The 16,074-nt window shown below is 42.5% G+C and overlaps 1 protein-coding gene across 3 annotated transcripts in view; it reads right to left on the bottom strand.

Moving 5' to 3' along the window:
• HEXA (hexosaminidase subunit alpha) overlaps nt 1-16,074 on the bottom strand; it is a 38,602-nt gene extending 22,528 nt beyond the window's left edge. The window contains exon 1 of one of the 3 annotated variants that reach the window (XM_079912269.1): nt 15,725-16,074. In XM_079912269.1, the coding sequence (XP_079768395.1) occupies nt 15,725-15,977 (253 nt within the window). In that variant the 5' untranslated portion in view covers nt 15,978-16,074. The remainder of the gene's footprint in view (nt 1-15,724) is intronic. The other 2 variants (XM_079912268.1, XM_079912270.1) reach the window with 2 other exon arrangements.

Below are 16,074 nucleotides of genomic sequence, written 5' to 3'. Positions count from 1 at the left end.
CTGCCCCTCCCCCTTCCCCACTGCTAACCACTAGTTTGTTCTCTATATGAGTCTGCTTCTTTTTTGTTGTATTCACTGTTCACTGTATTTTTTAGATTCTGCATATAAGTGATATCATACAGTACTTGTCTTTCTCTGTCTGACTTACTTCACTTAGCATAATGCCCTCCAAGTCCATCTATGTTGCTACAAATCACAAAATTTCATTTTGTATGGCTGAGTAGTATTCCACTGTGTGTGCACACACACACACACACACCATCTTCTTTAGCCATTCATCTGTTGATGGACACTTAGGTTGCTTTCATATCTTGGCAATTGCAAATGATGCCGCTATGAACACTGGGTTGCATGTATCTTTTCTAATTAGTGTTTTTGGCTTTTTTCAGATGTATACCCAGGAGTGGAACATGCTGGGTCATATGGTAGCTCTATTTTTAGAGAAATAGAAATTTTTGAGAAACCTCCACACTGTTTTTCACAGTGGCTGCACCAATTTACATTCCCACCAACAGTGTAGAAGCGTTCCCTTTTCTCCACATCCTTGCCAACATTTGTTATTTGTGTTCTTTTTGATGACAGCCATCCTGACAGGTGTGAGGTAATACTTCATTATGGTTTTGATTTGCATTTCCCTGATGACTAGCAATATTGAGCATCTTTTCATGTGTCTGTTGGCTATCTGCATTTCCTCTTTGGAAAAATGTCTATTCATTTCTTCTGCCCATTTATTTATTGGGTTGTTTTTTGATGTTGAGTTGTATGAGCTGTTTACGTATGTTGGGTATTAATCCCTTATCGGTCATTATCATTTGCAAATATTTTCTCCCATTCAATAGTATCCAGTCTTACATTTAGGTCTTTAATTCCTTTCTGAGTTTATTTTTGTGTATGGTGTTAGAGAATGTTGTAATTTCGTTCTTTTACATGGAGCTGTCCAGTTTTCCCAGCACCACTTTTTGAAAAGACTGTCTTTTCTCCATTGTATATTCTTGCCTCCTTTGTCATAGATTAATTGACCATAAGTGCGCCTGTTTATTTCTGGGCTCTCTATCCTGTTCCCTTGAAATATGTGTTTGTTTTTGTACCAGTACCATACTGTTTTGATTACTGTAGCTTTCTGGTATGAGACTATAAATTCTTTAAGGACAGGGGCAGCTCATTAATATTCCTTGAACCAGTGCTACTGACAAATTATTGTTGCTTAATAAAAACTGCTTGTACTAAGGATGAATGGAAGGGAGGAAGCCAGCTAGAAATACTACTGGAATCTGAAAACAATGGGCCAGGGATCAAAGTATTTAGGATTTGAGTGCTAATGATTAAAGCAATTAGATGTCAGAAGTTACTGATCAGGGCTTAATCCTACCAGAGGCCAGTAGTTTTCCAAATGGCTAATTGGTATAACGCTTGGTAAAAGTATTTATGAGTAGACTGCCCTAAAATTGCACAGTGAAAAGAGCAAAATCTTGGTAGACAAAGAGACCAGACTGGAATTTCTGCTCCACCACTACTAGCTGTGTAACCCTGGACATGTTACTTAACCTCTTTGAGTCTCAGTTCTGAAAGATGAGTATAACACCAATCTCACAGAGCTGTTATGAAGATTAGATGGCATAACATACAGCAAGTGCCAGATAATAAATGCTAGTTTCCTCCCATTTTCTACTTCCCTTTTCTTTTTCTTTATTTTTAAAAATTTATTTATTTTTTGGCTGTGTTGGGTGTTCGTTGCTGCGCACGGGCTTTCTCTAGTTGCGGCGAGCGGGGGCCAGTCTTTGTTGCAGTGTGCGGGCTTCTCATTGCGGTGGCTTCTCTTGTTGCGGAGCATGGGCTCTAGGCGCGTGGGCTCAGTAGTTGTGGCTTGCGGGCTCTAGAGCACAGGCTCGGTAGTTGTGGCGCATGGGCTTAGTTGCTCCATGGCATGTGGGATCTTCCCGGACCAGGGCTCGAACCTGTGTCCCCTGCTTTGGCAGGCAGATTCTTAACCACTGCGCCACCAGGGAAGTCCTACTTCCCTTTTCTTAAAAAGTCATGTTTGCCACTTGGCTGGAGGAGCCCAGGGGCAGGGTGCCTTGTGGGATAACCACACCATAAGAGCAGCTTCCCTGAGGGCTTTTCATGAGCTTCTTACAGAAGCCTGAGGGCTCCACTACTGTGTGATGCCACCCTGTATGGCAAACAGGCTGACACTCCAACATATAAAAGGGACATGGGCTTGGAACTCTGAATCTTCCTCATACTAGGATTGTGGCCCTAGTCAAAAGACCAAAGCCACAAATGTGGGTTCCTAGTTACTACTTACTACCAGGACAAGGTTTAATAGGACAGCAGTTAAACTTTTCATCCAGGACACAGTGTACCTGGTGAGCCATCTCCCTTGCTCCCAACCCAAAGCTTTACAAAAGAAAGGGAGGCTACTTATTGACACCCGAGCTGACAAGCACCCTGCCATCTGAGCATACACTTCCAGAGGAGAGAGCTCCACACCAGACCCAAGCTGCAGCCAACCTCAAGATGTGGACACAGTGATAGCACCCCACTGCTGGCTAGAGATCAGGGTTGAGTGCATGGCCAGAGAGCTTAAGCAATAACAGCAGCTTAAAAGGGATGCAGGGGAAATAAAAGAGAGAAGTTCCTGACCCAGTAAAAGGTCTTATTCACTACAACCAGGGATAGAGAAGAAAAGCATAGAGCTGGATGGCGAGTGACATTCTTTAGGTAACAATTATACGGCTGACCTTGTGTTCAGTGGCCCCACAAAGGTGGGAGAAAGCTTCTCATCCGATTGGTTACACCTCTTGGTGATGCACATTGACTCTAATCTTGTCACTTGTTTCTAGGGCCAGCAGAAGAAATTTTAGAAAATGCAGAAACATAAGAGTAACCTCTTTCATTTCTAAAAGAAGTATTGGTTGGGCAGCAAAACTCCTTTCCTTCGTATAATTGTTACCTGAAGAATGTCACTCACCATCCAGCTCTACAAGAACTGGGTGATTAGCCAATGCAGTTGCTGACCTTCAACACACCCTGACAGGAGTTCAGAGCAGAGATCAGGAATGAGGCACTCTGGGCTCTGGGAAAACTGGCAGAACACGGCTTCAGATAGTTAGATATTTTCAGGAGAAAATTTTATAAATCCAATTTCTGGCATCTTTCCATACTTAGAAAAGCACTAAAATCATTAAGATATCTGTTCCTCGTGACCAACAGCAACCTTCTACCGAGATGTGTGCTTGACTGCATGTACCCCTTTCTCCAAAATCACATATATGCTTGCTGACCTCCCCGGCTACCTCTTTGGAGCAGTTCCTCAGAGCTATTAGAGAGGCTGTCTCCTGGGCTTCAGTCCTCAGTAAGTCCCCAAATAAAACGGAAACTCACAGCTCTCACGTTGTGCATTTTTATTTCAGTTGACAAATCATTAGGAAAAGGACTGAGGTTTATGCCTTCAACAGGCTAAGAAATCGACAACATGCCCCAGAAAGACTGAGTAGCTATAAGGAGAAAAAAAAAATACCACACCTGCTGTTAAAAACAAAAACAAATCAAAAAAGAAGGTATCAACTGGAAAAAGCTGCCCTGCTTCACTCTTCTGTGTGGAGGTGAGGAAGTGGAGTGGAAGGAGATGGGAGGAAGGGCAGCTCTGTGGCTTAGACGTTTTATTTGTATTTTGTTTCATTTTTAAAATCACCAAGTTCTTCCTTCTGCTGTGTATCCTCCTGCAAAGTTTGTAAAAACACTCATCATTATCTCCTTGTTATCCTTAGAAATGCTTGGAATGTAGGCACGTTAAAAAAAAAAAAAAAGCAGCAGTAGGTGCTTGCAAGTTAGGCGATTTGCCAAGTGCACATAGTTAAAGAAGTGATTAATAAACATTCTCTGGCTGACTCCTGAATAAATCATGTTTCAGACCCTGAGTCCTCTACTGAGATAGGTCTTCAAGCAGGGTGAGGGGGAAGCAACGATAGCTCAAGGAAATAAGACTGGAATTTTTCATAAACCAGGCCCAGACTACCCACACACATCTTGACCAAGCTGAGCTTCTTGGGTTCAGCGGTGAGAAGAGAGGCTGATTGAGGACTGCAGGCCTAGCTAATCTAGGCCTAGGAATTCAAAATGGAACACAATTATTTTGCCCCTCACTAAAAACGGTGCTCCTGCAACCTATTCTTCCCAAATCACTGTATTTTTCCTCTTTACGTATCCCTCCATCCTCCGCATACCCCTTCACAAGAAAAATAATTCTACTACAAAACTCTCTTCCTGCATTGTATTCTTCCTCTTTGCTTTTAAGACAATATATGTAAGGCTTCTGCAGGACTATGCCTTGTCCTTGTCATGGGAAAGGTTAAAGTGTACACAGCCACTAGTCCAATTAGAGCGGAGAAAACTAATCAGCATTACTCTTCTCCCCAGCCGGGCTGCCCCTTATCGGTTTTCTTCCTACACTCTCTAGACGCATTTCCAATGCATCTCCAATTCTGTGATGGGTTAAGGGCAGCTTGAGTTAGGACCACAGCATAGTGTGATCCTCCTTTCCGTGGAGTCACATGCTAATATTCCAAATTTGAAACTTGAAAGGAAAGACAATCAATTCTAAATGAAACCTGCAAATCATCTCCTTTTTGATGATCTTAGAAATAAACAAAAACCATGACGCATTTTTACAAACTTTTATACAAAGCAGCCCTTTTAAGTTAATTTTAATATATCCAACAAATAATTAAGTATCTACTATGTTCCGGGCGTCAGTATAGAAGGAATGGCCAAAGGAGGTATTTTAGGAGATTCAAATTATAATGAGTTATGCCACTTACTAACTTGGTCACTTAATATCTGAGGATGAGCAAATCAAATATTGATAATGGCTGCAGAAGGATACAGATACTCATACAATAATCTTCCTTCCATTCTAGAATAAAAGGGCTGGGGAAGGGTGGTGGGAATTATTTTGTTCAGGGACAATGGCATCCTAAGTAACTCATATGGATGTGCGTGTGAACATCAGAACAGGATTGGAACTTTATAATAACCATTAAGGACTATGGATTCAATCAACTAGTTTCAGGAAAAGCAAAGAAGAATGCAGTCATATGACATAATCAGATTTAGTCACTTTACCTGGGCTTTATCAACTCCATCAAGCACCCCAAAAAGTATTTGGGGCAACATTAGTTGGGTGCAATCCCAAATAATCAGGTCTTTGATTTGCAAACATGATGTGGCTTAATAATCAAAACAGAGAACTAGGCTTATTCAAATATCTAAAATAATTCCATTTAACAGGTTTAAAAACATGCAACACACACCCTCCAGTTGGCAGAAACACCTGTCAATTACAAAACAGGTAGCAAATACTAAACACTTCCACAAATCATTTACAATTAATGACTACAGCTAACCCTTGGAGGAAAACTCAGAATGGAGTTGAACCTCAACACTAGACTTGGTTTTTAGAAAATGTTAAGTATGAACTTCACTGAATTCCAGGATCAGATCAAAACCAGAAGCTGTGCTGAATTAAGAAAGACACTGGCCCATGGGACTTCCCTGGTGGTGCAGTGGTTAAGAATCCGCCTGCCAATGCAGAGGACACGGCTTCGAGCCCTGGTCCGGGAAGATCCCACATGCCACAGAGCAACTAAGCCCGGGCGCCACAACTACTGAGCCTGCGCTCTAGAGCCCGTGAGCCACAACTACTGAGCCCATGTGCCACAGCTACTGAACCCCATGGACCTACAGCCCGTGCTCTGCAACAAGAGAAGCCACCGCAATGAGAAGCCCGCACACCACAATGAAGAGTAGCCCCCGCTTGCTGCAACTAGAGAAAGCCCGCACGCCACAATGAAGACCCCATGCGGCCAAAAAGAAAAAAAAAAAAAAGAAAAGACACTGGCCCATGGGACTTCCCTGGTGGCACAGTGGTTAAGAATCCGCCTGCCAATGCAGAGGACACAGGTTTGGGCCCTGGTCCGGGAAGATACCACATGCTGTGGAGCAACTAGGCCCATGCACCACAACTACTGAAGCCCGCGCGCCTACAGCCCATGCTCCGCAAAAAGAGAAGCCACTGCAACGAGAAGCCCACGCACTGCAACAAAGAGTAGCCCCTGCTCACAGCAACTACAGAAAGCCCATGTGCAGCAACGAAGACCCAACACAGCCAAAAAATAAATAAAATTTAAAAAAAAAACAGACACTGGAGGAGAGATTCGTTCAAGATAGCAGAGTAGAAGGACGTGCACTCACTCCCTCTAGCGAGAGCACCAGAATCACAACTAACTGCTGAACAATCATCAACAGAAAGACACTGGAACTCACCAAAAAAGATACCCCACATCCAAAGACAAAGGAGAAGCCACAATGAGATGGTAGGGGGGCACAATCACAATAAAATCAAATCCTGTAACTGCTGGGTGGATGACTCACAAACTGGAGAACACTTATACCACAGAAGTCCACCCACTGTAGTGAAGGTTCTGGGTCCCATGTCAGCCTGCCCAACCTGGGGGTCTGGCAACCGGAGGAGGAATTCCTAGAGAATCAGACTTTGAAGGCTAGTGGGACTTGACTGCAGGACTTCAACAGGACTGGGGGAAACAGAGACTCCACTCTTGGAGGGCACACACAAAGCAGTGTGCACATCAGGACCCAAGGGAAGGAGCAGTGACCCCATAGGAGACTGAACCAGACCTACTTGCTAGTGTTGGAGGGTCTCCTGCAGAGGCGGGAGGGTGGCTGTGGATCACCATGGGGACAAGGACACTGGCAGCAGAAGTTCTGGGAAGTACTCCTTGGTGTGAGCCCTCCCAGAGTCTGCCATTAGCCCCACCAAAGAGCTGGGCAGGCTCCAATGTTGGGCTGCCTCAGGCCAAAGAACCAACAGGGAGGAAACCCAGCCCCACCCATCAGCAGACAAGCAGATTAAAGTTTTACTGAGCTCTGCCCACAAGAGCAACACCCAGCTCTACCCACCACCAGTCCCTCCCATCAGGAAGCTTGCACAAGCCTCTTGGATAGCCTCATCCACCAGAGGGCAGACAGCAGAAGCAAGAAGAACTACAATTCTGCTGCCTGTGGAAGGAAAACCACATTCACAGAAAGATAGACAAAATGAAAAGGCAGAGGACTTTTATACCAGATGAAGGAACAAGATAAAACCCCAGAAAACAACTAAATGAAGTGCAGATAGGCAACCTTCCAGAAAAAGAATTCAGAATAATGATAGTGAAGATGATCCAGGAACTCGGAAAAAGAATGGAGGCAAAATCAAGAAGATGTAACAAATGTTTAATAAAGACCTAGAAGAATTAAAGAACAAACAAACAGAGATGAGCAATACAATAACTAAAATGAAAAATACACTAGAAGGAATCAATAGCAGAATAAGTGAGGCAGAAGAATGGATAAGTGACCTGGAAGACAGAATGGTGGAATTCACTGCCATGGAACAGAATAAAGAAAAAAGAATGAAAAAAAAATGAAGACAGGGCTTCCCTGGTGGCGCAGTGGTTGAGAGTCCGCCTGCCGATGCAGGGGACACGGGTTCGTGCCCCGGTCCGGGAAGATCCCACATGCCGCGGAGCGGCTGAGCCAGTGAGCCATGGCCGCTGAGCCTGCGCGTCCGGAACCTGTGCTCCACAACAGGAGAGGTCACAACAGTGAGAGGCCCACGTACCGCAAAAAAAAAAAAAAAAAAAAAAGAAGACAGCCTAAGAGACCTCTGGGACAACATTATACACAACAACATTCACATTATAGGGGTCCCAGAAGGTGAAGAGAGAGAGAAATGACCCAAGAAATTATTTGAAGAGATTATAGTTGAAAACTCCCCTAACATGGGAAAGGAAATAGCCACCCAAGTCCAGGAAGCGCAGACAGTCCCAGGCAGGATAAACCAAAGGAGAAACATGCCAAAACACATAGTAATCAAAGTGACAAAAATTAAAGACAAAGAACAATTATCAAAAGCAACAAGGGAAAAACGACAAATAACATACAGAGGAACTCCCATAAGGTTAACAGGTGATTTCTCAGCAGAAACTCTACAAGCCAGAAGGGAGTGGCACAATATATCTAAAGTGATGGAAGGGAAGAACCTACAACCAAGATTACACTACCCAGCAAGGATCTCATTCAGATTCGATGGAGAAATCAAAGACTTTACAGACAAGCAAAAGCTAAGGGAATTCAGCACCACCAAACCAGCTCTACAACAAATGCTACAGGGACTTCTCTAAGTGGGAAACACAAGAGAAGAAAAGGACCTACAAAAACAAACCCAAAACAATTAAGAAAATGGTCATAGAAACATACATATCGATAATTACCTTAAACGTGAATGGATTAAATGCTCCAACCAAAAGACACAGGCTCGCTGAATGGATACAAAAACAAGACCCATATATACGCTGTCTACAAGAGACCTACTTCAGACCTAGGGATACATACAGACTGAAAGTGAGGGGATGGAAAAAGATATTCCATGCAAATGGAAATCAAAAGAAAGCTGGAGGGGTTTTCCTGGTGGCACAGTGGTTAAGAATCTGCCTGCCAATGATAGGGACATGGGTTCGAGCCCTGGCCCAGGAAGATCCCACATGCCACGGAGCAACTAAGCCCGTGCTCCACAACTACTGAGCCTGCGCTCTACAGCCCGCGAGAAACAGCTACTGAGCCTGCATGCCACAACTACTGAAGCCCGTGCGCCTAGAGCCCGTACTCCACAACAAGAGAAGCCACCACAATGAGAAGCCCGTACACCACAACGAAGAGTAGCCCCTGCTTGCTGAAACCAGAGAAAAGCCTGTGCACAACAACAAAGACCCAATGCAGCCAAAAATTAAAAATAAATAAATTAGAAAAAAAAAGAAAGCTGGAGTAGCAATACTCATATCAGATAAAATAGACTTTAAAATAAAGAATGTTACAAGAGAAAAGGAAGGACACTAAGTAATGATCAAGGGATCAATCTGAGAAGAAGATATAACAATCATAAATATATATGCACCCAACAAGGAGCACCTCAATACATAAGGCAACTGCTAACAGCTATAAAAGAGGAAATTGACAGTAACATGATAATAGTGGGGGACTTTAACAGCTCACTTACACCAACGGACAGATCATCCAAACAAAATTAATAAGGAAACACAATCTTTAAATGACACAATAGACCAGATAGATTTAATTGATATTTATAGGACATTCCATCCAAAAACAGCAGATTACACTTTTTCTCAAGTGCACATGGAACATTCTCCAGGATAGATCACATCTTGGGTCACAAATCAAGCCTCAGTAAATTTAAGAACTGAAATCATTTCAAGCATCTTTTCTGACCACAACGCTATGAGATTAGAAATCAGTTACAGGGAAAAAAACTTAAAAAACACAAACACATGGAGGCTAAATAATACGTTACTAAATAACCAAGAGATCACTGAAGAAATCAAAGAGGAAATCAAAAAATACCTAGAGACAAATGACAATGAAAACACAATGATCCAAAACCTATGGGATGCAGCAAAAGCAGTTCTAAGAGGGAAGTTTATAGCTATACAAGCCTACCTCAAGAAACGAGAAAAATCTCAAATAAACAATCTAACCTGACACCTAAAGGAACTAGAGAAAGAAAAACAAACAAAACCCAAAGTTAGCAGAAGGAAAGAAATCATAAAGATCAGAGCAGAAATAAATGAAATAGAAACAAAGAAAACAATAGCAAAGATCAATAAAACTACAAGCTGGTTCTTTGAGAAGATAAACAAAATTGATAAACCATTAGCCAGATTCATCAAGAGGGAGAGGACTCAAATCAATAAAATTAAAAATGAAAATGGAGAGGGGCTTCCCTGGTGGCGCAGTGGTTGAGAGTCCACCTGCCTATGCAGGGGACACGGGTTCATGCCCCGGTCCGGGAAGATCTCACATGCCACAGAGCGGCTGGGCCCGTGAGCCATTGCCGCTGAGCCTGCGCATCCAGAGCCTGTGCTCCGCAACGGGAGAGGCTGCAACAGTGAAGAGGCCCGCATACCGCAAAAAAAAAAAAAAAAGAAAAAGGAGAAATTACAACGGACACCGTAGAAACACAAAGCATCTTAAGGAACTACTACAAGCCACTCTATGCTAATAAAAATGGACAACCTGGAAGAAATGGACAAATTTGTAGAAAGGTATAACCTTTCAAGACTGAACCAGGAAGAAACAGAAAATATGAACAGACCAATTACAAGTAATGAAATTGAAACTGTGATTAAAAATCTTCCAACAAAGAAAAGTCCAGAACAAGGTGGCTTCACAGGTGAATTCTATCAAACATCTACAGAAGAGCTAACACCCATCCTTCTCAAAGTCTTCCCAAAAATTGTAGAGAAAGGAACACTCCCAAACTCATTCTTTGAGGCCACCATCACCCTGATACCAAAACCAGACAAAGATACTACAAAAAAAGAAAATTACAGACCAATATCACTGATGAATATAGATGTAGAAATCCTCAACAAAATATTAGCAAACAGAATCCAACAACACATTAAAAGGATCATACACCATGATCAAATGGGATTTATCCCAGGGATGCAAGGATTCTTCAGTATAGGCAAATCAATCAATGTGATACACCATATTAACAAATTGAAGAATAAAAACCATATGATCATCTCAATAGATGCAGAAAAAGCTTTTGACAAAATTCAACACCCATTTATGATAAAAACTTTGCGGAAAGTGGGCAGAGAAGCAACCTACCTCAACATAATGAAGGCCGTATACGACACACCCACAGCAAACATCATTCTCAATGGTGAAAAACTGAAAGCATTTCCTCAAAGATCAGGAACAAGACAAGGATGTCCGCTCTCGCCACTATGTTCAACATAGTTTTGGAAGTCCTAGCCATGGCAATCAGAGAAGAAAAAGAAATAAAAGAATACAAATTGGAAAAGAAGAAGTAAAACTGTCACTGTGTGCAGATGACATGATACTATACATAGAGAATCCTAAAGATGCCACCAGAAAACTACTAGAGCTTATCAATGAATTTGGTAAAGTTGCAGGATACAAAATAAATGCACAGAAACCTCTTGCATTCCTATACACTAACAATGAAATATCAGAAAGAGAAATTAAGGTAATAATCCCATTCACCACTGCAACGAAAAGAATAAAATACCTAGGAATAAACCTACCTAAGGAGGTAAAAGACCTGTACTCAGAAAACTATAAGACACTGATGAAAGAAATCAATGATGACACAAACAAATGGAGAGATATACCATGTTCTTGGATTGGAAAAATCAACATTGTGAAAATGACTATTCTACCCAAAGCAACCTACAGATTCAATGCAATCCCTATCAAATTACCAATGGCATTTTTTACAGAACTAGAACAAAAAATCTTAAAATTTGTATGGAGACACCAAAGACCCCAAATAGCCAAAGCAGTCTTGAGGGAAAAAAACGGAGCTGGAGGACTCAGACTCCCTGACTTCAGACTATACTACAAAGCTACAGTAATCAAGATAATATGGTACTGGCACAAAAAGAGAAATATAGATCACTGGAACAAGATAGAAAGCCCAGAGGTAAACCCACACACCTATGGTCAACTAATCTATGACAAAGGAGGCAAAGATATACAATGGAGAAAAGACAGTCTCTTCAATAAGTGATGGTGGGAAAACTGGACAGCTACATGTAAAAGAATGAAATTAGGGCTTCCCTGGTGGCGCAGTGGTTGAGAGTCTGCCTGCCGATGCAGGGGACACGGGTTCGTGTCCCGGTCCAGGAAGATCCCATATGCCGCGCAGCGGCTGGGCCCATGAGCCATGGCCGCTGAGCCTGCGCATCTGGAGCCTGTGCTCCGCAACGGGAGAGGTCACAACAACGAGAGGCCCGCATACCGTAAAAAAAAAAAAAAAAAAGAATGAAATTAGAACACTCCCTAACACCATGCACAAAAAAAACCTCAAAATGGATTAGAGACCTAAATGTAAGACCAGACACTATAAAACTCCTAGAGGAAAACACAGGAAGAACACTCTTGGACATAAATCACAGCAAGATCCTTTTTGACCCACCTCCTAGAGAAATGGAAATAAAAACAAAAATAAACAGAGGGGACCTAATGAAACTTAATAGCTTTTGCAAAGCAAACTACAAACAAGACAAAAAGACAACCCTCAGAATGGGAGAAAATATTTGCAAATGAATCAACGGACAAAGGATTAATCCCCAAAATACATAAACAGCTCATGCAGCTTAATATTAAAAAAACAAACAACCCAATCCAAAAGTGGGCAGAAGACCTAAATAGACATTTCTCCAAAGACATACAGATGGCCAAGAAGCACATGAAAAGCTGCTCAACATCACTAATTATTAGAGAAATGCAAATCAAAACTACAATGAGGTATTACCTCACACCAGTCAGAATGGACATCATCATAAAATCTACAAACAACAAATGCTGGAGAGGGTGTGGAGAAAAGGGAACCCTCTTGCACTGTTGGTGGGAATGTAAATTGATACAGCCACTATGGAGAACAGTATGGAGGTTCCTTAAAAAACTAAAAATAGAATTACCATATGACCTAGCAATCCCACTACTGGGCATATACCCAGAGAAAACTATAATTCAAAAAGACACATGCACCCCAATGTTCACTGCAGCACTATTTACAATAGCCAGGTCATGTAAGTGACCTAAATGCCCATCGACAGACAAATGGATAAAGATAATGTGGTACATATATACAGCGCAATATTACTCAGCCATAAAAAGGAACAAAATTGGGTCATTTGTAGATATGTGGATGGATCTAGAGACTGTCATAGAGAGTGAAGTAAGTCAGAAAAACAAATATCGTATATGAATGCATATATGTGGAACCTAGAAAAATGGTACAGATGAACCGGTTTGCAGGGCAGAAATAGAGACACAGATGTAGAGAACAAACGTATGGACACCAAGTGGGGAAAGCGGCGTGGGGTTGGGGTGGGGGTGTGATGAATTGGGAGACTGGGATTGACATGTATACACTAATGTGTATAAAATGGATAACTCATAAGAACCTGCTGTATAAAAAATAAATAAAATAAAATTCAAATATTAAAAAAAAAAGAAGAAAGACACTGGCCCAAAGCCTACAAGGAAGGAAGTTATCTGGAGGAGAAGCTTTAGCTAAGTTTTAACTTGCATATGTTGTTTTCTTTACTAAAATCAACCCCATAGGGAAATATACTACAGTCTGGGCTTTGTTGATGTTGTTTTCCTCCACAGATTTTCCTTCTTTTTGCAGAAATAGGATTATGGCTCAAGTCATTTGAAAGCCTCTCCAGGAACCTGTATTCCAAAGAGAAGACTCCATAGGAGGAACATCAGAGAAAGAAGTTACTTGTCTATCTTTGGTAATGTTCACCCAAAACACCTTTCATTCTGTCGTTGGATAAGACCCCTCAACTAACAGAGCAAATTCATTTACAGGGAGGTAATAAATTGAAATGAACATTTTATTTAGTTTCTTGTCTGTCTCTAAATCTGTTTCATTAGGGAATTTACAGCACACCATTGTCACATAACCTCCCTATTTCTCTTTTCTTGATTCAACTCTAGTCCTATAGCAATGCAGGTAAAGACTTAATTTTTAGAAGTATAGGAATTATCCTAATTTATATAATACTAGTAAACATTCTAATTACCTTTTAAGCCTTTTATTTTAAAGTATATTTGATTTACAATGTTGTGTTGGTTTCTGGTGTATAGCAAAGTGATTCAGTTATACATATGTATCGATACATATATTCTTTTTCATATTCTTTTCCATTATGGTTTATTACAGGATAGTGAATATAGTTCCCTGTGTCTGTTAAGCAATTTAAACACACTGTATCCTTTTGCTTCATATTCCCCAGTTGGACTGCAAAGCTTGGGACTGGGTCATATATTTTTCCTGTAACCACTGAGTGCCCAGCACTGGAATAGGCAGATACCAAACCACCAATTAGGTGACAGATTTAAGTCAGTCCCTAACTTTTCTATACCAAAATAAACATATTCTGAGTGCCAGTTTTATGTGAAGCATTCTATTACTTGTCATGAAAGATTCAGAGAAGTATGTGATCGACCATGGACACAAGAGCATACCTTTTATCCTCCTTGGCCTAATGCATCTTACCAGTGAAGAACTACCTTTGATGCTATTTCTTTACCTAAATCATCTGTCACACTCTAAGTGCCATTTTTTTGATTAAATACTTTTAATTCTACATATCAAATGACAACACTTTTTAAACATCTTTTTAAAAATTAATTATATTTCTTGGCTGCATTGGGTCTTCATTGCTGTGTGTGGCCTTTCTCTAGTTGTGGTTAGTGTGGGCTAATCTTCGTTGTGATGGGCGGGCTTCTCGTTGTGGTGGATTCTCTTTTTGCGGAGCACAGGCTCTAGGCATGCGGGCTTCAGCAGTTGTGGCACACGGGCTCAGTAGCTGTGGCTCGTGGGCTCTAAAGCACAGGCTCAGTAGTTGTGGTGCACGGGCTTAGTTGCTCCACAGCATGTGGGATCTCCCTGGACCAGGGCTCGAACCCATATCCCCTGCATTGGCAGGTGGATTCTTAACCACTGCACCACCAGGGAAGTCCCTCATATGACAACTTTTGAAAGTAATTTAAGCATACTTAAAATGCCAGAAAAAATGACACTACCATACGGCTCAACCATAAATATGGCTTCCCTCCATAAACACCTATACCTCATAACCAGAGAACTAGATTCCAGGAGAGTTTCGAGAAAATTCTAAATGTTAAGCCCGTAAGCTAGAATTTTATTTCTTTGCATTGCTGACTCTATTCATGAGTCTACTCTTCTATTCGCTGTGAAATAACCATCCTCAAACACAATTTTCAGCAGCTGCCTTAAAGAAAACTACCGGCCCCTGCTATTTCAGATGAAACCCATATCCAAAGCACTCCCGACTCTTCATTTCAATCCCACACTCGCCCCAACCTCACCCCTCCCGAGCCCCCTCCACCCTCATGACACACACCAGCCAAGAACTTTGAGCTCAATCATAACCCTTTGTGCTTCTGCCTAAGCCTGCCTTCCTCCCTCGAATACCGTCCTTTCCGTCCTGGCCAATTTCTGTACATACACCACCTCACTTTCAGTGGCTGCTCAAAACGCATTTCCTCGTGCAAGCGTTCTATGATTTTTCTCACAGTTTAAACATTTACCTAATATGTTATGTGTCAGATACTTTTATGTAATTTTGCTTATCTCTCTTGTCTTGTCTTAACCAATTTTGAGTGTCAGCTCTGGTCTCCTCTCCCCAGCCCTGGTCACAGCCTCACTAGGACCCTCGACACTTGAACATGGTCAGATGTCTACTGGCACCGTATTTTCAGTAATTTGCTATCCTGAATGAACTGCAGTCCTAAAGCAGAGATTTTTGGTGAAAATACATAGCCCGAGGACAGGATTCCGGATAAGCCCTGGCCGCAGAAGTCAGCTCAGTGAATGGAGGTGGGGGACTAATCCTTGGGGAGGCTGACAGGACAGCTGGGGAAAAAGGGCAGGTGGAAGTGGAGGCTAGAGGACTGGGATAGACTAGAGGGTTGGTCAAAAGCCAAAGGAATGGCGTTTCAGGAGGTTTGGGGGAGTTGTCCCAAGGAAGGCCCTCTCGGAGCCCGGGAACGAGACGGGACAGGTCCGACTCACCCATGGGTTGGGGAAAGTGGAAGGACACGGAACCGAAGAGCAGGTCACGGTAGCGTTGGAAGGCCTCGTCGAGGACGGAGCAGCCTACCTGCGCGGCCGAACTGACGTGGTACTGGAATTGGAAGGTGTGCGGGAAGATGGTGTAGCTCTGCTCGGAGGTTTGGATGTACTGGGGCCATGGCCACAGGGCCGTCGCCCGCTCCGCGAACGCTGCCGCCAGCAGCAGCGAAAACCAGAGCGCGGAGCCTGCCATAGCCCGCTGGTCTCCTCTCTCCCAGAGGGCCGGGCCACGTGACACCCTGGTCAGGTGAGCCGCCCCCGCGTGATAACAGTCGCGTCACGTGACCGGA

The sequence above is a fragment of the Stenella coeruleoalba genome (genome assembly GCF_951394435.1).
Source record: "Stenella coeruleoalba genome assembly, chromosome: 2".
In the NCBI taxonomy this organism is placed as follows: Eukaryota; Metazoa; Chordata; class Mammalia; order Artiodactyla; family Delphinidae; genus Stenella; species Stenella coeruleoalba.
Note: the sequence above shows the minus strand (reverse complement) of the source record. Positions and strands in the feature narration are given on the sequence as shown.